The 23,680-nt window shown below is 37.7% G+C and overlaps 1 protein-coding gene across 18 annotated transcripts; it reads left to right on the top strand.

The window, feature by feature from the left end:
- Positions 1-854: 854 nt before the first annotated feature.
- si:ch211-266g18.10 (titin) lies at positions 855-22,515 on the top strand. Of its 18 annotated transcripts, none has more exons than XM_062557180.1 (44): positions 855-1,187; positions 2,325-2,525; positions 2,602-2,685; positions 2,775-2,879; positions 2,972-3,127; positions 3,257-3,400; positions 3,520-3,663; positions 3,935-4,078; positions 4,174-4,290; positions 4,467-4,586; positions 4,733-4,762; positions 4,851-4,898; positions 4,996-5,022; positions 5,411-5,536; positions 5,625-6,842; positions 7,786-7,845; positions 8,011-8,121; positions 8,337-12,686; positions 13,100-13,186; positions 13,791-13,886; positions 14,061-14,156; positions 14,651-14,746; positions 14,975-15,025; positions 15,289-15,354; positions 15,586-15,645; positions 15,719-15,778; positions 15,894-15,935; positions 16,016-16,063; positions 16,158-16,226; positions 16,319-16,366; positions 16,773-16,820; positions 17,011-17,061; positions 17,499-17,543; positions 17,682-17,714; positions 17,785-17,832; positions 17,934-17,996; positions 18,078-18,149; positions 18,316-18,357; positions 19,106-19,153; positions 19,748-19,792; positions 19,870-19,911; positions 19,996-20,040; positions 20,120-20,155; positions 20,294-22,515. In XM_062557180.1, the coding sequence occupies exons 1-44, from the start codon at positions 1,178-1,180 to the stop codon at positions 20,377-20,379; spliced, it is 8,718 nt and encodes a 2,905-aa protein (XP_062413164.1). In that variant the 5' UTR covers positions 855-1,177; the 3' UTR covers positions 20,380-22,515. The 18 variants fall into 18 exon arrangements, with proteins under 18 accessions (XP_062413164.1, XP_062413166.1, XP_062413179.1 ...); XM_062557182.1 differs by having other exon boundaries at positions 8,334-12,686; positions 15,728-15,778; positions 16,019-16,063; XM_062557181.1 differs by having other exon boundaries at positions 856-1,187; positions 8,334-12,686; positions 15,728-15,778.
- Positions 22,516-23,680: the final 1,165 nt, after the last annotated feature.

Here is a 23,680-nt window from a genome sequence, read left to right as displayed (position 1 = left end):
ATAGTACAGTCTGTCATTAAGAATTTATTGATAAAAATGTTTAATGATAAAAACATTGCACAAACTTTACTTTACAAAGTAATTGTTCAGTATGTCGTCTAAAATGTCATTAAAACATACATTGTATAGTATGTCAAAATAATGATGGTATAATATGTTGAAAAATGTCAACATATAATATCTGTTAAAAAGTTTTTTAAAAGTATGTCAAATATAATATATATGGAAAACAAAATGAAAGTATCAAATAGACATGGTGTAGTATGTTGAAGTGTTCCTTTAAAAGTACTATTATAGTATGTAAAACAATATATACAATGACTTATAGTTTGTAAATGGTACAATGGTGGTAACATTGTCAAAAAGTGACATAAGGTGGTAAGTCCTCAACTGAATAAAAAGTCAATAAATCAATAAAAAATGATAAGGGATAAAAAAAAGACATAGTAGAGTGCGTCATAAGAAATCACAATACTGAGTGTCATTAAGAAGTCATAGTAAAGTATACCACAAATGTACTTCAAAGTAATTCTATAGCATCATTCAAATGTCAAAACGTCAAAGTATCCCATTTTATTGTGAATAAAACCTAATTGTATGAATGGTAAATGATCGTATGATGATATAATAAACAGAGCCTGTATTATGCCATTAAAATGTCATAAAAAGTCACAGCATAGTCCGTCATAAGGGAGCCCGCTTTAGCTAACTGATCACACTCACACAACACTTCAACCGCCAAAAAAGGGCCGTCGCAGCAACTGGTGTGCAGAGCCCCAGCTAAGAATAACCCGGAACCTTCTTGTGGATACAGTTACCTCGAAGCCTCCCTGTGCTGTGCTCTGACCTACAGTATACCCATGTGAGGCACCAATAACACTGGGGGGTATTCTGTCACAGCCCCCTCTGCAATGCTGCCACACGGGCAGCTCCAAAATCTAACAATTCAAGCGTGATTCTCTTTTTATTTTTATTTTGGAGAAGTTCAACCTGTATATTACACACATCAGGAAAGAAGATTTTGGTCGCCGAGTGGAAATGGAATAATTGACTTTGCCACGTAATAACTGGATGCTGATTGGACTCCAACTGAAGCTGTGATTTTCCGTTCACTTTTGCACGAGGAGGCTTTGCTCCAAACATAAAGGATTACAGCTGAAATTGTCACTATAATACCATGGCTGAAGGTATGTCTACCCACATTAGCACAGAAATGATCAACACATACTTATTATTATATTACTCAACTGAAAGCATCTTTGAGCTGTGGAATAAATAAAGGGCGATGCGGGGAGGTTGTGTCGTCTTGGGGAAATGTGTTGAAAGTCGGTTGCTATAAATACAGGATATCATGTAGCCAGAGAATTAGCGGTCCTCTCCTATGACAGACGTGACTGCTGCTGGGGCTGACCTCTCGTTTCCAACTTCGTTTTTGCCATTTAATTAATAGGCTAATACTTGCAATGCAAAGGCGGTGCATGTCATTTGATCACAGAGGAGATACCCGTCACGTATCATGGTTTCGCTGCAGTTTGTAGAAATGAAACTGGAAAGGTGGCTATGGAGGGACATTATAATAGTGAAGATGCCACAGGGACTTCCTATTTTGATACACGGTACTATTCAAAGTAAAAAGTACACCAAGAACTGCTAATATGTATATATATATATATTTTTTTTTTTTAGATTCCCATCAAAACTTCACTAATTACTGAACCATGCCCTTAATAATAGGCCTGAAAAATCTATTTTGTAGATCAATGTATTTCTATGAGCAATGTGGTTATTCATCCAATGTTCTACAATAATGACATAAACACAAACAAAGTTTTACTGTTATTAATTATCATCAATTACTGTTAAACTATCATATTTAGTGATTCATTCATGCAAATTCAATACTGAGTAATGTGTCAAATCCCCAACTTGAAAAATAATTGAAATAAGATCCATATATTTCAGTAAACTGACTAGTAAACTGACTAGTATGTGTATTAGTACTACTATGTTGATTTAAAAAATAAAAAATAATCAGATAACATATGATGTCCCAGATTGACCTGTGACTGTGTCTTTGTCTTTCATTTTATTTTTATATTGTTGAAATACCTGCATGCAACACCAGCTGCATGCCACTGTTCATTTGTTATTTGTTAATGGCTTTTACCCTATAAGAAAACATTACAAATTGAATAAATTACCAATAAGGTTCCTTGGTCCCATCTAGCAGAGGACCAAGCGGCAAAAGTTGTGAACAACATCACTGCATTGATGATGTCTCAGAATGACTGAAGTATCTCTTTGCTTTTTTTTTCCAAATGAAGGAGCTGCCTCCTCCTCCTCCACAGCCAGTGGGTCCAGTGGAGCAGCTCCACCACAGACGAGCTCCGTCAAGTCCAAAGGTCTGGGCCTCCTCGGGAAGCTGAAAGTGTCCGCGGAGCTGCTGGTGGCTCTGGCTGCTCTCCTGTCCTGGGTGGTGGTTGGAGTGGTGATGTTTGACTTTGTGGAGCACAAGGCGATCCCTGGTAAGTCACCCGTGCGTCTTTTTAGCTTTCAATAATCAAACACGTTAATCATCATTAATCCTGTCATTAATCTCAGACATTCAGCAAATCGTTTCGGACCCCCTGCAAGCTGTGAACGACGCTGTCGAGGAAGTCTCCAGTCTGCTCAATAAGTTTCAAGGTGCATAAGAGAGACAGCGCGTATGCACGGCACTCATTTTCCACAGTGTAGAAGCAACGAGTGAAATGTTTGACTTCTTAAATCCCTAGAATGTGCGCCTGATTTAAGTGACCCCATGTCCGCTGCCACCTACGCAGCTGAAGAAATATCTGATGCAAAAGATGGATTTGTTCGCTACTTTTCCGATGAGGAAGGTAGGAAAATACCGTCAGACTCAAAGTATCAAAGATTCTTCCATTATGGTACACATGTGCTGTGACAATAGCTGTAATAATTTACCCCCCAGGGAACTTCTACCTCAGCTACGTTGACCCTGTGATCATCGGCAGACTAGCTTTCCATTCAACCAATGACTTCATGCGTGGAGTCGTGGACACCTTCAAGGACACATTGTGCGCCATTGTAGACACCGCATCAAATACTATATCGGGTATTAATAAAGGTGCGTATTCCATATTTAATGCATACTTGTGACCGAGGAATGTGTATGTCTTCCCTGCTTTATTCACAACAAATAACATGATAATAAACTAATCATAAATAAATTTTTCCCCTCGCATGTTTTTCTCAGGAGAAGTTGACCTTAGCTGCGTTGACCCTGTGGTCGTAGGCAGAGGTGTCTTCAATGTTACTAATGGGTTTGTGTGTGGAGTGGGGGGCTACATCCGGGATGTGCTGTGTACCCTTCTGGACACAATTCTGGATGTAGTGAAAGGTATTTACTCTCCTCGTTTACCATCCCTCTAACATGTAACATCTCAGATGATCATGAAGACAACATTTTCAAACAGCATACGTATTTGTCTTCATGCGATTTCCATTGATTTTCCTCAGGAACCGTGGACACTCCCTCGATGGACCCGGTTGTAGTTGGCAGGAATGTCTTCAGTGTTACAAATGACACCGTGAGTAGAATAGTGGGCTACATCCAGGACATACTCTGTGCCATCGTAGACAGTGTGCTGGATATAACAAAAGGTACTTCTATTATATTTTAAATGTTTTTTCATGCATAACTTTCATATCGAACACAATGTCTGTAATGTTGAATTCCTATTTGTTGCCTAAATTCCTTATTAATCAATATTACCTCACAGTAACTTTTGGGGGATGTGTACTATTTTTATTTTTGTCTTAATAATTGTTCATCAGTCGATAGAACAATCTTTTCCCATTGTTCTTTGACTGTCCGTGTAACAAACAGTGTTTGAATTACTGAACGGCTTGAATGTGTTTTTGTTGTTCTCAGGAACCACCGACATAAGCTTCATGGACCCTGTGGTTGTTGGCAGAAATATCTTCAGTGTTTCTAATGACGTTCTGAGTGGAATAACGGGCTACGTCCAGGATGTGCTCTGTGCCGTCCTTGACGTGATACTGGACACAGTAAAAGGTTCAGTATTTGATCTTATAATCTACCCTATGTCTGTTTGCCTCTACAATGCACTCTACTGTAGTTTGCTAACTTTTCACCTTTCTGTTGATCAGATCTCCAGCATGCTGTGGGATTCAGCCCAATGTCAGCTCTAAAGAGGACAGCAGAAATCACCACAGAGCAGATAAACAGCCTTGTGAGCTACGTCTCCACGCTGATCGGTCAACAAGGTCTTTTAACATTTTTAACACATGGCGACTATTGCTGGTTGTTCACTTCTTTTGCATTTCATTTTATTACTCGAATTCGCACATGTATGCGTATGGTAATTAATATCAAATAATCAAAAGATGGATTTTTATAGTGTTGCAATGAGCATGTTTAACTGACTGTGCTGATATTTCAGGCATCATGCCGGAAGTTTCCATTGATCCCATGAAAGTGGTTGAAGATGCATTGTTGGATGCCTCGGACAAGAAAGATTTGTTCGTGGCTTACATGTCGAGCATGCTTGTTGCTGATCGAGGTACACTTCCTATAATAATAAATACTTTAATAACTTAACAAAAGGTTCAGTTACACATATACGTATAGTGACAAGTATTTATTACATATATCAATACAAAATCTAGTGACACCTTGACTTTATCTTGTTCTTCTTTCTTTTTTTAGGTGAACCCGTCAATGTAGTATCTGAAAAAGGTTTCACTTTTTTGTTGTTATTCACCTACTTACAAGTATTTTACTAAATACTACTAGCACAACATGTCTATTTGTTCTCTTTGTTTAGATGAAGCTGTATCTCGCCCATCTGATGTGAAAATGTTAAGACGAAAAGGTGAGTGAGGATAGAAGATTTATCCTTTTTCTCACTAAACTAACTTCTTCAAAACTAAGCAATTTTCATTAATTACCATATTTTCTTTGAAATATAGGGGTATTTCTGCCATCTTTTGAAAAAGGTAAGAAAATACAACCATGCCCTACAATGTTTTTTGGAAGAAGTTATAATCTAGATTTTTTCTTTTTTTTTCTTTAACAAATCCAATAAAAATACAAAAAAACAGTTTTGCCTGAAGCCAAAGTATGTTCACAAATGTAGAGAAACATGTCAAATGTTAAAACGTATTGACAAATGGACCACACTTCTCACAATGTGTGAAAGTAAGCTAATTTAAAAGTTTAAAAGAAACGTAATTAACTGCAGCATATGGTGTGTACAATAAAATGTTATGAATGGCCATTGTTCCAATCATTTCACCCCATCTTCTGCGCTTGAAAAAAAGTTTGGAACTGCTTTTGCAACGGTGAAGGTCAGATAAGACCCGGTCTCATGGGTTGATGGTACAGTTACAGAGATCATGCAAGCTGCCAAAGATGCTGCTGCTGCTGAAGCCCGAGACTCAAAGATTCAGGAGGAGTATGCAGACGTTTCCACTGAAGTTACTCGTGAAGTAGACGTGGAGGAGGAGGATGGTATTCATCATTTTTTTCTCTAGTCACATTCATTAGTCTGATACAAGGTCGATATTAGGCACTAAATTTGTTACTATCACATCACTAGTGAAACATATCAACCTTGAAGAAACAGGACATGAACCACCAGCCATCAATGAAGGAGACGAGGTGGACAGAGAGGAGGAGGAACATGAGGAGATTCAAACAGAGGACGATGCGGTTTATGAGGAAGAGACAGAGGAGGAAGAGGAGGAAGGTGCTGGTACAGAAGAGGAGGATGCCTTAAAAGCAGTGAATGCTGAAGGAGAAGAAGGTGGAGATATTATTAAAAAAGCTATTGAAGAAGAACAAGTAGAGGAACCAAGTGAGGAGCAGGAAGCGGAGACCAAAGCTGAAGATGTTTTGGGAAAAGGGGAGAAAGAAACACATACAGAAGAGGATGCATTAAAAGAAGAGGAAACCAAAATGGAAGATTTGGTAGTGGAGGTGGAGGAAGAGACCCGATCTGAAGACATTTTGGTAAAAACGAGGGGGGAGGACAAAGTGGAGGACGAGAAGAAAAAATCTGAAGATGTTTTCGTAGACAATGGTGAAGAAGAAGATGACATAAAAACTGAAGTGGAAGTTGAGGAGATGGAGGATACTTACATTGAAGAACACGCCATAGAAGAGGAGGAGGAGACAAAAACAGGACTTGTGGTAGAGGAGGAAAAACAGGAGGAGGAGGAGGACGTGGTGGTGTTGGTGGTGCAGGAGGAAGAGATTGAGGACAAGGAGGAACAAAAAGAGATTTTAGTATTAGATGGTGAGGAAGAAGAGGACAGTAAAATTGAAGTGGAAATGGAGGAACATGCAGGAGAGGATGAGGAGGAGACAAATATAGAACTTGTGGCAGAATTAGAGGAGGAGGAGGAGGAAGAGAAGGAGACAAAAACTAAAGATGCAGTTGAATATCTGGAAGATAACGAGCATTTAGAAGAGGAGGAAGCAGAAGATCTGTTCAAAGTGGAGACGGTGGAAGTGGACGAAGGAGATGAAGAACGTCTTACCCAACGTCTTGATTTTGAAATGATATCATCTAAAAGGCTAAATAATACAGGTGTCATACCTGAATCCAACAACGTTAAAGAAGAGGAAACAACAGTTCACCACCGAGACGAAAACTCCGACATCATCAACGAACGTGATGAAAACAGTGACGAGATTGAAAGCATGAGATCTGGACTTAAACAAAAAAGGAAGGTTCATCTTCGCTTTGAGAGACTGAGAAGAGTCGGATCCAGAGCTGCTCACAAAGAGGAACACCTTGACAAACATGGGAAAGGTACAACGCTTTTAACATTATCATCTCATCTATTTCATCCTTTTTTTCATTATCAAGTAATGCAAATGTTTCTGGACAGTGAGTGTGGGTATTTATTTTCTCGTTATCGTCTTTGCAATGTGACAAAAGTTATACGGAACCAATAAGATGTTTGTTGAATGACCAATTGACTGAATTTAATCGTTTTAATACTTGCATGTAAGTATGTTGAGTGTAACAAAGTTAAATAGCTATACTAACTAAACTTTAACAACAATCAATGTGAACATTTAGGTGGTAGGCTCCTCCTTCATCTGAGAAACAGCGTTGCCTTTGCCGTTTATATCTCTAGCGTCTAGACTCATTCTAGAAAATGTTGATTTCTCTGTAAATCTTTGTACTTTCTGTACACACAAGTATCACATTCCATCCTTCTTCTCCTCATCTGACAACAGGAAAGAGGAGCATATTTCACAATAAGATGGTGTGTTTCTTTAAGACACAAATTATAGCACTCGATAAATATACTTGTCATGACAGGTGTGAATAGCAGGACCGAAAGAGAATCTCGGGACTAACAGTACAGGGCTCCTTCAGATTGGATTTTGTTTTTTTCATGACTCATGAAAAGATCTATTTTCAAAGGTGCTAACAGTGCTTTAGACCAAACAGCCGCTGCCTTGGGCATTGAGCCAGTAGTACAGGCGGCAGCTAGATGGAGCTAACAGGCTGAGGAAGCAGCCATGGGTTTCTAGATTTGGACACTAAATAACATTGGGATTTATGATATGATCTTGAATTATGTATCAAAAATATATGACTGAATAACTAACTATTGTGTGAGGATTACCTGTCATGTGACTACGAATACGCCTGGGCTAAGAATATGCAGAGTAATTACTGGTCAGAATACACTGTCAAATGTTCTGTTCACTTTTATATATCTTTTCATGATGTAATTTAGTTCTCAAAGAGGCAAAGGAAAGACTTGCAAAAAAAGAAGTTAAAGACGCTTTTGTCAAAGGTAATTCTATTGGTATTTTGCACTTTCTTTTCTTACTAATTCCCAACATTTTATATAAAGTTTTCATATAATGCATTAATTTGGTAGCATATCTAGTAAAAACAAGAATGTAACACATGTATACAAATACCTGATACATGAAAGAAGATGTATTGTTGATTACAGACCTCGAGGAGGAGAAAAAAGAGGGAGCCAAACTTGAGGAAATCATTGAGATAAAACTGAAAGAAGAAAAACTTAAGGAAGAGGCCAAACCACTGAAGCTAAAAAATACTGGTAAGGTCAAAAATACAAAAATACTATAGATAAAAAATAAATAAATATAAATTATAATGCACACAAAACATTGAGATCAGATCATGTGTTTGTTTGTAACATATTTCAAAATAACATAAAAGAAGTTAGTGCTAACATTGTTTAGACGTTACAAGTCTGTAACTGTTAACTTTGAATGCTTTAAAAACTGACAATTTGATGATTACTTTTAGAAGAAGAGACTAAAAAGGAAGAACTTAATAAACCACCCAAAGAAGAGAAAAAAGTGAAGAAGCACAAAGAAGATAAAGAAACAAAACAAGTGACAGAACCTACTCAAGTAAAAACAGAAGCAAAGAAACCACTAAGAAGTAAAGAAGTTATGAAAGCATCTGAAACAGAAAAGGGTCACAAGAAACCATCTAAAGAAGACAAAGTAGTCAAGAAACCATCTCGACAAGAGAAAGAGATTCAGAAAGTGACTGATGCAGAGAAAGAGATAAAGAAATTATCAAAAGTCCAAAAAATACCTCAAAAAGAAAGAGAGGTCAAGAAACAATATAAAAAAGAAAGGGATGTCAAAAAAGAAGTAAGGAAACAAATTCAAGAAGAGGAAGCGGTAAAGAAATCATGTCACGAAGTGAAAGAAGTCCAGAACGTAACTCAAGCAGAAAAAGAAGTGAAGAAACCACCTGTAGAGGAGAAAGAGATCCAGGAACCATCTGAAGAACAGACAGAGTTCAGGAAACCCACTGGACAAGAGAAACAATACAAGAAACAAGTTGGTAAACCACGTAAAAAGGAGAAAGACGTCACAAAACCATTTGAGGAAGAGAGAGAAGTGAAGAGATTATCAATTAAACATAAAAAAGTCGAGAAACCATCTCAAGACAAAAAAGAAGTCCGAAAATCCGTTGGACAAGAGAAACAAGTCAGGAAAACAATTCCAGAAAAGAAAGAGGTAAATAAATCATCTGAAGGAGAGAAGGAACTTCAAAAACCAACTCATGCAGAGAAAAAAGACAAGAAACCATCTAAAGAACAGAAAGAAGTCAAGAAACATTCTGTAGAGGAGAAAGTGGAAAAGAAACCACCAATTAAAGAGAAAGATGTCAAGAAACCAACTTCAGAAACAAAAGAGGTCAAGAAACCATCAGAAGATAAGAGAGACTTCAAGAAAACACTTGAAGAACAGAAAGAAGTCAGAGTTCAACTAAACAATGGGACAAAGGTAACAAGACGACTTCAAGAAGTCAAGACACCACCCAAAGAGGAGAAAGAAGTCAAGACTCCATCCAAAGAAAAGAAAGAAGTCAAGATACAACCCAAAGAACAGAAAGAAGTCAAAACAGCACCCAAAGAGCAGAAAGAAGGTAAGACACCACCCAAAGAAAAGAAAGAAGTCAAGACACCACCTAAAGAGCAGAAAGAAGGTAAGACTCAATCCAAAGAGGATAAAGAAGTCAAGACACCACCCAAAGAAAAGAAAGAAGTCAAGACACCACCCAGAGAGCAGAAAGAAGACAAGACACCATCCAAACAGGAGAAAGAAGTCAAGACACCACCCAAAGAAAAGAAAGAAGTCAAGACACCACCCAAAGAAAAGAAAGAAGTCAAGACAGCACCCAAAGAAAAGAAAGAAGGTAAGACTCAATCCAAAGAGGATAAAGAAGTCAAGACAGCACCCAAAGAAAAGAAAGAAGTCAAGACACCACCCAGAGAGCAGAAAGAAGGTGAGACTGCATCCAAAGAGGAGAAAGAAGTCAAGACTCCACCCAAAGAAAAGAAAGAGGTCAAAACTCCACCCAAAGAGGAGAAAGAAGTCAAGACTCCATCCAAAGAAGAGAAAGAAGTCAAGACACCACCCAAAAAGCAGAAAGAAGTCAAGACACCACCCAAAGGAGAAAAAGAAGTCAAGACTCCATCCAAAGAAAAGAAAGAAGTCAAAACACCACCCAAAGAAGAGAAAGAAGTCAAGACTCCACCCAAAGAAAAGAAAGAAGTCAAGACATCACCCAAAGAGGAAAAAGAAGGTAAGACTCCATCCAAAGAGGAGAAAGAAGTCAAGACTCCAACCAAAGAGGAGAAAGAAGTCAAGACACCACCCAAGGAAGAAAAAGAAGTCAAGACACCACCCAAAGGGGTGAAAGAAAGCAAGACTCCATCCAAAGAAAAGAAAGAAGTCAAAACACCACCCAAAGAGGAGAAAGAAGTCAAGACACCACCCAAAGAGGAGAAAGAAGTCAAGACACCACCCAAAGAAGAAAAAGAAGTCAAGACACCACCCAAAGGGGTGAAAGAAGGCAAGACTCCACCCAAAGAGCAGAAAGAAGTCAAGACACCACCCAAAGAAGAAAAAGAAGTCAAGACACCACCCAAAGAAAAGAAAGAAGTCAAAACACCACCCAAAGAAGAGAAAGAAGTCAAGACTCCACCCAAAGAACAGAAAGAAGTCAAGACATCACCCAAAGAGGAAAAAGAAGGTAAGACTCCATCCAAAGAGGAGAAAGAAGTCAAGACTCCAACCAAAGAGGAGAAAGAAGTCAAGACACCACCCAAAGAGGAGAAAGAAGTCAAGACACCACCCAAAGAAGAAAAAGAAGTCAAGACACCACCCAAAGAGGAGAAAGAAGTCAAGACACCACCCAAAGAAGAGAAGGAAGTCAAGACACCACCCAAAGAAAAGAAAGAAGTCAAAACACCACCCAAAGAAGAAAAAGAAGTCAAGACACCACCCAAAGGGGTGAAAGAAGGCAAGACTCCACCCAAAGAGGAGAAAGAAGTCAAGACTCCAACCAAAGAGGAGAAAGAAGTCAAGACTCCAACCAAAGAGGAGAAAGAAGTCAAGACACCACCCAAAGAAAAGAAAGAAGTCAAGACACCACCCAAAGAGGAGAAAGAAGTAAAGACTCCATCCAAAGAGGAGAAAGAAGTCAAGACACCACCCAAAGAAAAGAAAGAAGTCAAGACACCAACCAAAGAGGAGAAAGAAGTCAAGACACCACCCAAAGAGGAGAAAGAAGTCAAGACACCACCGAAAGAAAGGAAAGAAGTCAAGACTCCATCCAAAGAGGAGAAAGAAGTCAAGACACCACCCAAAGAAAAGAGACAAGTCAAGACACCACCCAAAGAAGAAAAAGAAGTCAAGACACCACCTAAAGAAAAGAAAGAAGTCAAGACTCCATCCCCAGAGGAGAAAGAAGTCAAGACACCAACCAAAGAGGAGAAAGAGGTCAAGACACCACCTAAAGAAAAGAAAGACTTCAAGACTCCATCCAAAGAGGAGAAAGAAGTCAAGACACCACCCAAAGAAAAGAGACAAGTCAAGACACCACCCAAAGAAGAAAAAGAAGTCAAGACACCACCTAAAGAAAAGAAAGAAGTCAAGACTCCATCTCCAGAGGAGAAAGAAGTCAAGACACCACCCAAAGAAAAGAAAGAAGTCAAGACACCACCCAAAGAGGAGAAAGAAGTCAAGACACCACCTAAAGAAAAGAAAGAAGTCAAGACTCCATCCAAAGAGGAGAAAGAAGTCAAGACACCACCCAAAGAAAAGAGACAAGTCAAGACACCACCCAAAGAAGAAAAAGAAGTCAAGACTCCATCCAGACAAAAGATAGAAGCCAAGACACCACCTAAGGAGGAAAAAGACATCAAGACACCATCCAAAAAAGAGAAAACAGTCCAGACATCTACGGAGAAGAAGGAGGTGAAAAAATCTTCTAGAGAAGTGAAAGAAGTCAGGACTCCATCCAGAGAAAAGGCAGGTGAGACACAATTTACAGAAATGAAAGAAGTCAAGAAACAGTCCAAAGAGGACGAGAAGGTGAATAAACCATTTGAAGAAGTGAAAGAGGTCAATAAACCATTTAACACAAAAGAAGGAGTCAAGATACTATCAATGCAACGAAAAGGATTAAAGAAAACACCAAAAGAAGATAAAGAAGCAGAGAAACCATTGAAAGTACATCGAAATGTATATAAACCCTCAAGCGCAGAGAGGGAAGTCAATACATCTTTTTTAGAAGAAAGAGAAAATAATAAACCAACTAAAAAAGAAGCCAAGACACAACTTAAGGAAGATAAAGAAGTACAAAAAACATCTCAAGAACAAATAAAGGCGATTAAACCTCTCAAAGAAAAGAAAGAAGAGATAAAACCTCTCAAAGAAGAAAAAGTTGAAATCAAGTCTCACAAAGATGAAAATAAATCACTCAAAGAGGGGCTACAATTGAAACTGAAAAAAACTCAAGATCAAATAATAGAGAAAGTAATGAAACCCAATGAACTGAAGGAACCAAGGGAGCCTTCCAAGGAAAAGAAAGAATTGAATAAACATTCAAAGGAGAAGGAAGAAAATGAGCCACCAAAGGAGGATAAAAAAATAATGAGACCTACAAAAGAAAAAGAGAAAAAAGACCAAGAGAAACCCTCCAAAGACCAGAAAGACGTGATGCCCAAAGAGCAAAAGGAATCAAAGAAAATATCTATTGAAAACGTAGAACAAACAAAACCCTCCAATGAGAAAAATATTAAAAAGACCCATAAAGACAAAGAACCTGTCCAGACTGGTGATACTACCAAAGGTAGGCACATGCCAACGTCTCCGTGTAACACACGATGGTGCAGCTGATTGAACAATTGACAGAAACGCTCACATCGTGCTAACATCTCTCTATGGCTACTCTTGCATACTGATGTTGTGCGTGTATAATGAATAAAAGATCCCACGGAACAAAGGGGCCTGGGAGTGTAGGGAGTACCGGCATGTTCACCATTTTAGTTTAGTGGATTAACATAGCAACAATTAAGTAAAACTAAACACATAGTACAAATATGGCTGATGAGAGTTATACTATTGTTACAGGAACGATAGCATACAGCATACAGCATATTGAATTGAGCCTAAAGAAGTGTAAATTAATTTAGTAATTTTTTCAATTACTGTATACTTCCTCTCTACGTTAAACTGGTCAAAAAGCTTTACATTTCTATTCAGACGCTGCAACCAAAAAGGCTGCGAGGAGGATTAAAGTAGTCAAGGAAGAGGTTCTGGAGAAGGAACACCTTAATGTCACAAAAGCAGGTGAGATAATACACTATGCAAAAGTTCTGATCACGGTGATGTTATGTATTAGTATAAGTATTAGTAATTGATGATTTTTAGTGATACAGTCCTAGATTACAGTTATGTCGTTATTAACATAAGGTATTACAAGAAGTGCTACAAACACAAATTTAAAGTTTAACATGAGCAAATTAAATAATTTTTGAATTTTCCCTTTTTATAAAGCTAAGAACATGCCTTTTTTTTCTTTGTCAATTGTCAGTTTATGTGTAAAATGAACCAGTTCTTATTTAGATGTGTGGATGCTCCAAAATCTTGCCAATCTTTTATCAGACCTCTCAAGGATGAAAATGCACACTAATGTTATGATGAAAATAAAACATAAAACTTTGTATTTGTTTCCCAGATAAAACGTTAAACAATCTAAGAAAGTGTCATATATCAAATTCTTGCTCAAAACTCTTATCATACAAGACAACAAAAGGTTTGCAAATATTAGTCCCAAAGCGAAGCCTAACTTGACCTTAAAGAAAGCTAAATGGATTTGTATGTTACTTTTGTTCAAGCAAATTTCCTCAGTATAATTAATAATAAACTTTTTTTTTCATTTGTTTTTTTACAGGCGTTCGACCCAAAAAGCTTTCAAGGAGGATTAAAGTAGTCTTGAAAGAGGTTGCATCTGTTCTGAAGAAGGAACACCGTAATGTCACAAAAGAAGGTGAGATAATACACTTTGTAAAAGTTCTGATCACAGTGATATTTTATATTAGTGTTAGTAATTGATGAATTTTTCGGTGATACGGTCCAACCAAGTTGGTTAAATAAAAACAAAACGAGAGCCTGTCCTAACCTGAAAATGTCCTTGTTGGTCACTTTCTGCTGTTCATTTCAGTTGATGGACCCAAGAGGGCAGTCAAGGTCCTGAAAGCTCCAAAAAAGCAGACAGTTCTTATCCCGAAAAAGGACCACAAGATTGTTACAAAGACAGGTAACCTAATGTGAACTTAAAGCTACGGTGGCAATCAACAGTCAATCTTTAAAATATCATGAATTAATAGAGGAGCAGTATTTAAAACTATTTTATCACACATTCTTAAAAAGTGAATCGCACTATGGACGGTTTTATTATGGAAATGGGATATTAACAAAGCATTTAAGAAGTTCATAGCAATATCAAGTAACTGTTAAACTCCAGCATCTTCGGTTGTGTTGTCCTTAGATTTGACAGTGGTGGTTCATTCTTGTGTTTGGTAGATTTTTTTCCATAAGCCCAGTTGATGAAAAGGACTTAAAGAGAGAACGTCACACGAAAACAATATTACTGGTCAATTGCTCACAATTGCTCTGTGTCTCCTATAGTCATCCACAAAAATCACATTAAAATTCCATCATCTGTAATTTTTTTCCAAGAACATTGGAAGGTACAATTTGACACCCAATATTAGTAGAAATGTAATGAAGCAGTACTGCTGTTCATTTCAGCTGATGAACCCGAGGGGGCAGTGGATGGCTTAAGAACTGCAAAGAAGCAGTCAGTTCCTAAACTGAAAAAGGAGCACATGGATGTCACAAAGACAAGTAAGTAACTCACTAACTCACTGTCACCACATGGTAACTTCTACCTACAGTGGGGTCATCAACAAACCGCTTGATGTGTATCAATAGGACATGTCAAGAATCTGAATGTTTTCCTTGACTCAAACCGTCTGTTAGAATTACTGTGTGCATAAAGTCCTATAAAATACACGTTCAACGGAAAATAAAATGAGTAAATAATTACATTTTTCAAATTATTCCCAATAATAGAGGTTCCTGAAGCTCCTAAAGTGAAAGCCAAACAAGAATCTGCAAAGAAAGGTATGAGGAATGTTTTTATTTGATGCTGATGCTTTTAGTTTAGTTGCTCAATAATGTCTTATTTCAATAATGAAACCAACCAACACAACAATTAAACATTACAAATAAGCCATATTTCAGTTAGATACAATACACATTTTTGGTCAAAAACATTTCATCGGTACAACAGATGCACACACGTTACATATCCAAAGAAAGTGCAACATCATAAAAACGGATCTTTATATAAACGTAATCTTAAAGGTTTTGAATTCTTTTTCCAGGGGCAGCTCATAAAGAGCCCGTAAAGGAACCAAAGGAAAACATCAAACCTACGCGTGTAAAACAAGGTAATGGAAAACCATCCATGAAGCCTGTAACAAAGCTCATAATAGTATCACGATATTAGCAATTAATAATGGTAAATTATCAGTCGAACTTTAGAAGTGAATAATCATAGAACGTTACAGAGAGTCCTGACTGGACCCGGATGAAGGAAAGATTAATATGTCGCTTTATCTCTTTCTGCAGTATTTTTTGTGTGAAACTGTTCACTGATCAGCTTTGCCTTTTTAATTCAGATGATGAACCTAAGAAGGCTGCACAGAGGATTAAAGTACTTCTCAATGTTACAAAACCAGGTGAGATAATAGACCATAAAAAAAATCTCAACTGTGATATTTTACCCTTTCTGAATATATCTTTTATGTTTAGCAATAATAGAGATTCCTAAACATTCTGACTTGAAGGCCAAACCAGAACCCACGAAGAAAGGTAAAAGGATGCTTGTAATTTTGTAAAAATTGTAAAAGTTAAGTTAAGGATTTCACAATGCATATTTAACTAAAATAAAGTTTAACCTACCTCTCTATCCTATTTTGTCACAAAGACGTTTCAAAGGACAAAGCGAAAGCAGCTCCTGCTAAGAAAGGTAACACAAACAATTCAATTAGCAAAAAGGAAAATGATTGTTAGAATGGAGATTAAACCGGTTACGTGTTTGACGCACAGAAGCTGTTGCTCTAAAAGAAAAGGCCAAAGCAGTTGACATGAAAAGAGGTATCATTTGTAAATGTTATAATAATATTATAATAATAAATTGGAACAACATACTGTGTGTGTCATTTGATTTTGATGTTTTGGCTGCTTGCAGAACGAGAAGTCGCTCCCAGAAATGCGTCTCTGGTCAAACTCACAGTCAAAATAGTGCCTGTGAAAAAAGGTACGGCTTTGGTTTTTTTACATAATATCAGATTCTTCCATGTTTCAGATGGTTGTCGATGAGCCTAAACCTACACTTATTCACTATTTCAGAGGTCAAAGTGCCAAAAAAGGAAGTCAAAGCAGTTTCTGCAAAAAAAGGTAAGGTACATTTTAAACATTACATAAGATTTAAATCATGGTATTAGGTTTGGTTTGGAAAATGACATTTGGTTGTATTTAACTTTCTGGAATGAAGGACCTGCTCCAATTAAGACAAAACTAGTCCTTGTAGTTTGTTTGTGCTTTAAATATTTTCTAACAGCGGCAAAAGTACTGCACAAAAATGTATCAATAGCAAAGGATAAAGTGGAGATTGTGAAACTAAAGAAAGGTATACAGTATCTTTTGGTTTTACCCTTTTATTCTTTTCATAGGTTGACCATTATGTATTTTGATATTTAAAGGGACGACTGCTCAACATCCATTGATGCGTTTCAAAATTTTAAATAAACCAAAGCTTTCATCTTTTTTTACTTTTAACACATCTATATTTTCTCATTCATAGTGTCTATAACTCAAAAACAGAAAGTCAAACCAGCACAAACAAAAAAAGGTAGTTACCGAATTTTATCAAATTTACTCATACCTAATTTATGTCGAAATTACTATATTATTTATTATGAAATAAAAGAAATATAAAATCTTATGTTATTATGTGGTTTGAGTGTGTAAATAAACTGTGCCAGTATTAAACGGGCTACAATCAAATGGACAACTTCCGTTTTTGTTGTTATTTGTTTTAGAAGCTGAGGTTCTCGGGGAGAAGAAGGCCGAGCCACTGACTCCCACCAAAGGCTGGTTTATCTCCTTTTAGTGCACGATCCATGTGTCTTTTGGTTTTATTTAATTGGTTAATTTTGTTGATTTTGAATGAACTTCATACATTAGAATTAATCGTGTTGTGTATTTCTCTTACATGTGATTTTGAAGGAAGATTTTGATCTAAAGAAAAGAAGGAATGCAGCAGGAATGTGTTTCTATGGTTATTTTATAAGGATGTGGCCGCTGATGAAATTCTCTTAGAGATTCATGCTTTAATTCCTCGTAATGCCTCAAAACAGTAATGTTGATATGAATATGGTGTTACATTAGTGTCACGTGAAAAGTGATTCCATTTCATTTCTATCATTTTCTCAGTCAATTTGGCCACTTGCCATTTGTGATCAGTTTTCTAAGCTTGTTTATTTAAATAGGCTAATTGTGACATTTCCTCTCCTTTCTTTTATTATAGAAGCTGCTCTAAAAGAAAAAAGAAAGACTAAAACCTCACAGAAAGGTGCTCATTAGTTGTATGGATGCATTTTCTCATTTTCAGAGGAGGAAACCGTAAAATATTCAGATCCGACATATTAAATCAGATCTCTAAGAAATGTGATGTAGTCTAATCACGCCACTTCTTTTTCTTTCTCTTTAGAACCTGAGACCAAGCTCCTTCTCGCCAGAAAAGGTAAAGCCAACTCAATCCATCATTATTTGGTAAAAGTTTAACTAACAAAAATCATTTTCATTATGCTCAGCAATAAAGTTATCAAAGGAGACGCCTAAGCCACCTCGTGGAAAGAAAGGTAGGTTTCAACAAAAAAAACAGACGAGACAAAGTATTTTAAATTTATTTTAAAATGATGAAAAGTCACAATTTGAAAATACATTTTCATTCATTAATTAGCTCCTTCTAAAACTGAGGATGACACCAAGGAGGGAGATGTCAAATCCCTCCTCAGGACGAAAGGTAGCCCGCGCTGATTTAAGTTAGACTGGCTTGTAGTTAGACACTAACTGTTGTCCTACTTCCACAACTTAAACAAACTAGATGACATCAACAGAAATTACATTCTTATCTACTCAGAGCCTTCAATACCAAAGGACATGGCCAAACAAAAAGGTACCAATCCAACATTTACATCTAACACTGTGATTTTGGGGACAGTGCTTTTAGTGAATGTACTGAATTATTACTTTTATTAAGTCAGTTTAACATTATCCTTTAATGCGCTCTAATTAAAGCGTATCGTCACAAATGAACATGCATTAATGGGCTTTTCTCACAGAAGTATTGAAGAAAAAGTCCAAAGCAGCCAACGTGAAGAAAGGTACATTAGTGCTGTTTGAGAGTAATCCATGTGAGATTGTAATTATAGTGATCTAGTTAGGCAATGTAGGTCATGTTGTGTAAACGCTCTGATTGGATTGCTCAGGAGAGAAACAAGTGTTTTGTCCATGAGAGCGATAATAAATCAACATTTTGGGAAAGGATTTCACTGTAGGAGCTCCACAGAAACTGGAAACTGCTGTTTTCACACAGTGATGCTGAGGAATAGTCTGCGTGAACAGGTGTAGTCTGACAACCACTGCACACACAGATGATGTAATGCTTTTATAATTCGGAATGGAGCCAATAAAGGGCTGAGATTCCAAAGCGAAGACCATTCTCAGTGTTGTAAATGTCGGAGATTATAAAATAAAAAGAATAATACATTTAGAGAATTTATCAAAGACATTGCATCGAGCTGGAAGCATTAGAAGCGGACAAACAACCACTAATTGTGAAGTGAGCATTGTTTTTGCTCTTCAAAAGGGTACAAAAGGGTACACAATAGGGTACAAATCAATAATATGAATCTGTTCAACTGAGTTTCACTGTTTAAAACTAATAACTGCTTTCTAGTTGTAGATGCCTCATCCTCTGCAAGCTGCTTCTAGAGGTTAAACCAATATTGTTGTTGTAATGCTGTGGCCCCGCAGCTGCAATAAGCAGAGTTGAAGAACAAGCTAATAGTGGCTTTTGTTCTCAAGTTCTGGGTCCCCAATGTCAGCCTGACTTTACTTTCCCTTTTGTAGAACTGGAGACTCCTAAAGGAAAGGACAAACTGGCTGCAGTGAAGAAAGGTACTGTGTGTAGTATGAGGACATTTGCATCTTATCTCACAACTACTTAGATCAATTTAAGAAACCCTAACTATTTTCTTATAGGTTTATAGACAATCATTTACAAAATACCACAGATTTTCTATGAAACATGCATTGTGCATCGTAGGCGTGGAATTGAGTGTTTATTATCCATTATTTGACTGAACACGCATGCTGGTGAAACAATCCTAATGTGTTCACTGTTTGGGCATGTCCTTTTACAACCACTTATACATTCTAAGTAATGTTTAACATTGTTGTTCTGGAGCGAGAATGAAAACGTGTTTATGCTACACTGGCTCATACAAGAGGTAAAGGAAATCCCTTTAATTGTCCATTTCTTTACTACTACTCGAGGTTCTAAAAGAAAAAGTCAAATCTCCTGCAACAAAGAAAGGTACATACAACCTTTATGTAGTGGCCAATTCTTTCATTACATCCACGATATGCTGTATATGGAAACTTTGTGATTGATTGCAGCGGTCAGAGTTCGTAAAGTGTCTTCTTCGTCTACTGTACACTGGAGACAGGATTTATTTATGGACAGAAATAACCATTATTTATTTATTTTAGAAAAAAACTTTGAGAAGAGGACAAGCAAAGAGGAGAAAGCTCAAGGTGCAGTACAACAGTTGCTGTCTGCTCTGCAGGAAGTGATTTTGAATCTTTGACTGATAATTATTATTTATTTCCAGCTGATAGAGTTCTTAAAGAGATACAGGAGCCACCAAAGAAAGGTACAGCTGTTTGTTAAGACCTAACTTTATTGAAGATAATATTCTAACTTTATTTCAACAAAGAAAATGCTCATTTTTTTGTAGAAAGATCTACCGAGAAGAAAGCTGCCATGGAGGGGGAAATAAAAGGTACTGTATCGGAAAGCAGTCTTTTTGAGTAATGTGACACTATTGTTTTATGATTACAATTGTGTTCTTCTTTTGATAGCTGAGCATTCAGTATCAGACAGCTTCCAGATTCAAGGTAAGTACAAAAGCCCCCTCTCATTAGCAAATTGTCACTCAAATGTGTAGCTTGCATGCGCGGTGTTCTTCTGCCAGAGCGAGGCGAGGGTCAAAGTGAACTGAACTGTACTGCCTCATGTCGTATTGTCCTCCACAGAAGAGATGCCCTACTTCCAGTGTTTCTTTTTGGACGAGGACGAGGCCCAATTTCCTTTCCACGCCTTCTCGCCGATGCATATTTGAAGCTTCAGTCTGAATCCAGTCTGAGGTTTAGAATTTTGACAATTTTACTGATAATGACAAGGTCACACCCTGCGCTGCTGAGAGCAGCCCTGCTGTTGGTTCTCATGAGAAAACCCTGAACAGCAAAGGATGATGGGGGATTTAATGTGACGGTCCGATTTTCTTTCACTTCCAGATTTGGTTGAGCTCTCGTACCGAATACATGAAGCCAGTGTCATTCCTTTCCATTTTGTTATTTATTTTGTGTGTTCAATGGTTTTAAAAGTTGGATATCTTGAGAATGATGGAACTATATAGAGTATTACCTCGGAGGATCATGCATTTAGATCCTCACAGCAAATGCAGTTTTTTAAAGAAGGAACATAGGGCTTTAAACAAGGTACAAAATGGCCACAATTGTGGATTCAAGGTGGACAGAGCGCTGATTCCCCGCATTTACTTGAAAAGTGGTCTGTACAGTAACATTTTTATGCACCATGTGTAATTTCAACTTTTTCCTTCATTGCATTATATATGGGTAGATTTTTAGTGTGTATTTGAAAGCTTTTAAAGCCCTGGAACCAATTGGGCATTTATAGGGTTTGTTGATTATTCCATTATTCTTATATATATATATTTTCATTAATTTCAAGGAAATCTTGTTTTTACACATGTTTCTCTGTCAAGACAGATGTCTTGTTTCTGTTCTTGACTACTGTCTGTAATGTGTCTAAAGGAATGACCACGCACTGTATATGAGAGCTCCCAAACATACTGATGAAACACTACCTATAAAGTCTTATTTAACTGTGGACATGTGCACACGCTCCTGATTCGGACATTGGCGCATTGCATCGCCTGTACCTGTCAGAATGAATGAAGACATGTCGGAAAAGGATTTTCCCAACTGCTCACTCGGTTCCAATTCTTTGACTTCAGGCATTTGAATTTGATCAAACTTGTTGAAGTCAATTAGAGAGCAAGTAAAGAATAGTCTCGCACTGTTGCACTGGTCACTTGAAAGACCAGAAATGTGCGCAAATATGTAAATAGCCTACATGTTATATTGCAGCAACCTTTTGAACAGGTTTCTAACATATAACATTTTATTAATGCATATCTTTGATTACATACAAAGGATTTGTATTACCTTACAAACAACATACAAACAAATATCCTGTTCTGTACAGAGTGGGTGACATGATTTCAGATCGATTTTGAATACATTTACTGGTGAAAAATTGAATCCAAGTTATATATTTGAAATCTCTGAGTAATCGTATGAAAGATGATGACAAGAGCTGCAATAATCAGCTCTTTACAGGTTTTGAAAACTTGAACGTTGTTACTGTGGTTATGTTGACACCAAAGTGAAACATTGAGATGTATCATTTACACATGTGAATATATCTGCACATCATGTGATCACACTCTACATGGATGCAGATGGCGTCACATGTTTGGGCCGATGATCTCAGATGTAAACTTCTACGTCGAATCTCAGCTTGTACAAGCTGTTGTTTACATATGCCTCTTTAAATTCTGCTCCATATGCCGCATGGAAGACAGTTCATGGAGCTTGTGGCCCAAGTCCACTCAAAAGGAAATCTCCTCATCTGCTTCATTAGAATAATAGTACATGCGTTGATGGTGCATAGGTCCTTCTTCCCGAAATCGCAATGTGCTGTCTTTGCATATGTATTTTGAGATCAAGAATTTGAGCAAAAGATATTGTTGCTAGTGTGACAAATGGCGTTTTGATTTGAGGGGACAATAGATGAATATTGTTTGTATGGTTTTAATTTAATGACCTAAAAAGGACTTGTTAGGATGTGCAATAAATAATTATTTTCTCAATTCTGATTGATCAATGTACATTTATCTTATAGTCCTCGAATGTAATGTGCATGAAATGTGATTGTTTGTGTTTTATGCTCACAAATGTTTTTGTGACGTTTTTTTCCTCCTTTGAGAATAGCAACACATTGGAATTTATCGAGTCCCCTTTGAAATAATCTTGTTGTAAATAGTTAAATAAGTGGCAAGATTGTTCGCCTTATCCCCTTAACCATCACTTCTGCAACTCCTATTTTACCGTAACCAAATGAATTTGTCTATGTGAAGAGTAGCAATGTGACATTAAAACATGTACAAGTGCTTCTTTTTGTCAATTGTCATCTTTCCCACACTGAGTAAATCCATACAAACTGAAAGGAGAGGGTCAGTTCCTCGTGCTGAATTGCCCTAATGAGGCCGGAGAGGGGTTACCACTGGTCACTCCACACAAAGAGGAAACTCCCTTGGCTCTCCCGGGTAGCGCATTTAGAGCAGAAAAGGCTACACTCAACGGGAATTTCTCACGGTTTCTCCAACACAGAATGTCTCCCCTTTCTATACTTTTAGTGCGATTGTGCTGCTGAGAAAGTTGCTACACAAACGTGTCTTGTAACCGGCTCGCCCACCTAAGATAACGTTGCCTGCTTATGTGGGAATGTAGGCATTTTTTGGCTTACCATAACTAGAGCATGAACAAGTAATTGTTTTAAATTCATTCAGTGAGCAACAGACAAATGAATTCCACTCCAGTTACCACGGTTTCTTTGTGTCACACTCTATTCAGAGATGGCCAAAAACTCAGCGGCCTGTGCATTGAGACAAGAAGAATGGCCACTTGTATTCAGCGTTCAGTAGGCAGGACACAGCACGCGGGGCAGGAAAGCCTGGCTTCTTAGAACGTGGGAAAGACAGAGGATAGGTGGTTGAATTTTAAAATGAACACAGAACCGAATCCACAAGTGGTGTAATCACTGTGAAACTGTATTGAGAGATTCAAATTGTACATTTTTAACTATAAGAGCTTGGTACAAGCGGCTTACATCCGGCACGGCGTAATCTCTTACCGCTGTCTGTCATCCGTCACGCCAGCATCAGCGTTCAATCGTTGGTCCACACACCATCGAATGATGCCTTCTACGCAATGACACCAGGACTAAAACCGGATTACCCCGGGGCATGTGACATCACCAGCCCCACCCCCCCCCCCCTCCTCCTCCTCCCCCTCCTCCTCGTCTCTGACCATCTGGGAGTTACTAAAGGACATTCATCCCTGTGAGTTTCACTGGCTGCTGCTGCGGCCGCGGCCCCGTCACCCTGCAGCTGTCACCTGCAACTCGCCCGTCACAGGGAAAGTGCTGTTCCCACAACTTAGGTTATTACACTACATGTCATTTAGCTGACGCTTTTATCCAAAGCGACTTACAATAAGTGCATTTCAACCGTAGATACAAACTCAGAAGAACATGTTTTCGTAAAATAAGCAGTT

Source organism: Pungitius pungitius, chromosome 14, assembly GCF_949316345.1.
Source record: "Pungitius pungitius chromosome 14, fPunPun2.1, whole genome shotgun sequence".
Lineage (NCBI taxonomy): Eukaryota > Metazoa > Chordata > Actinopteri > Perciformes > Gasterosteidae > Pungitius > Pungitius pungitius.
This window is presented reverse-complemented; position numbering and strand designations above follow the sequence as displayed.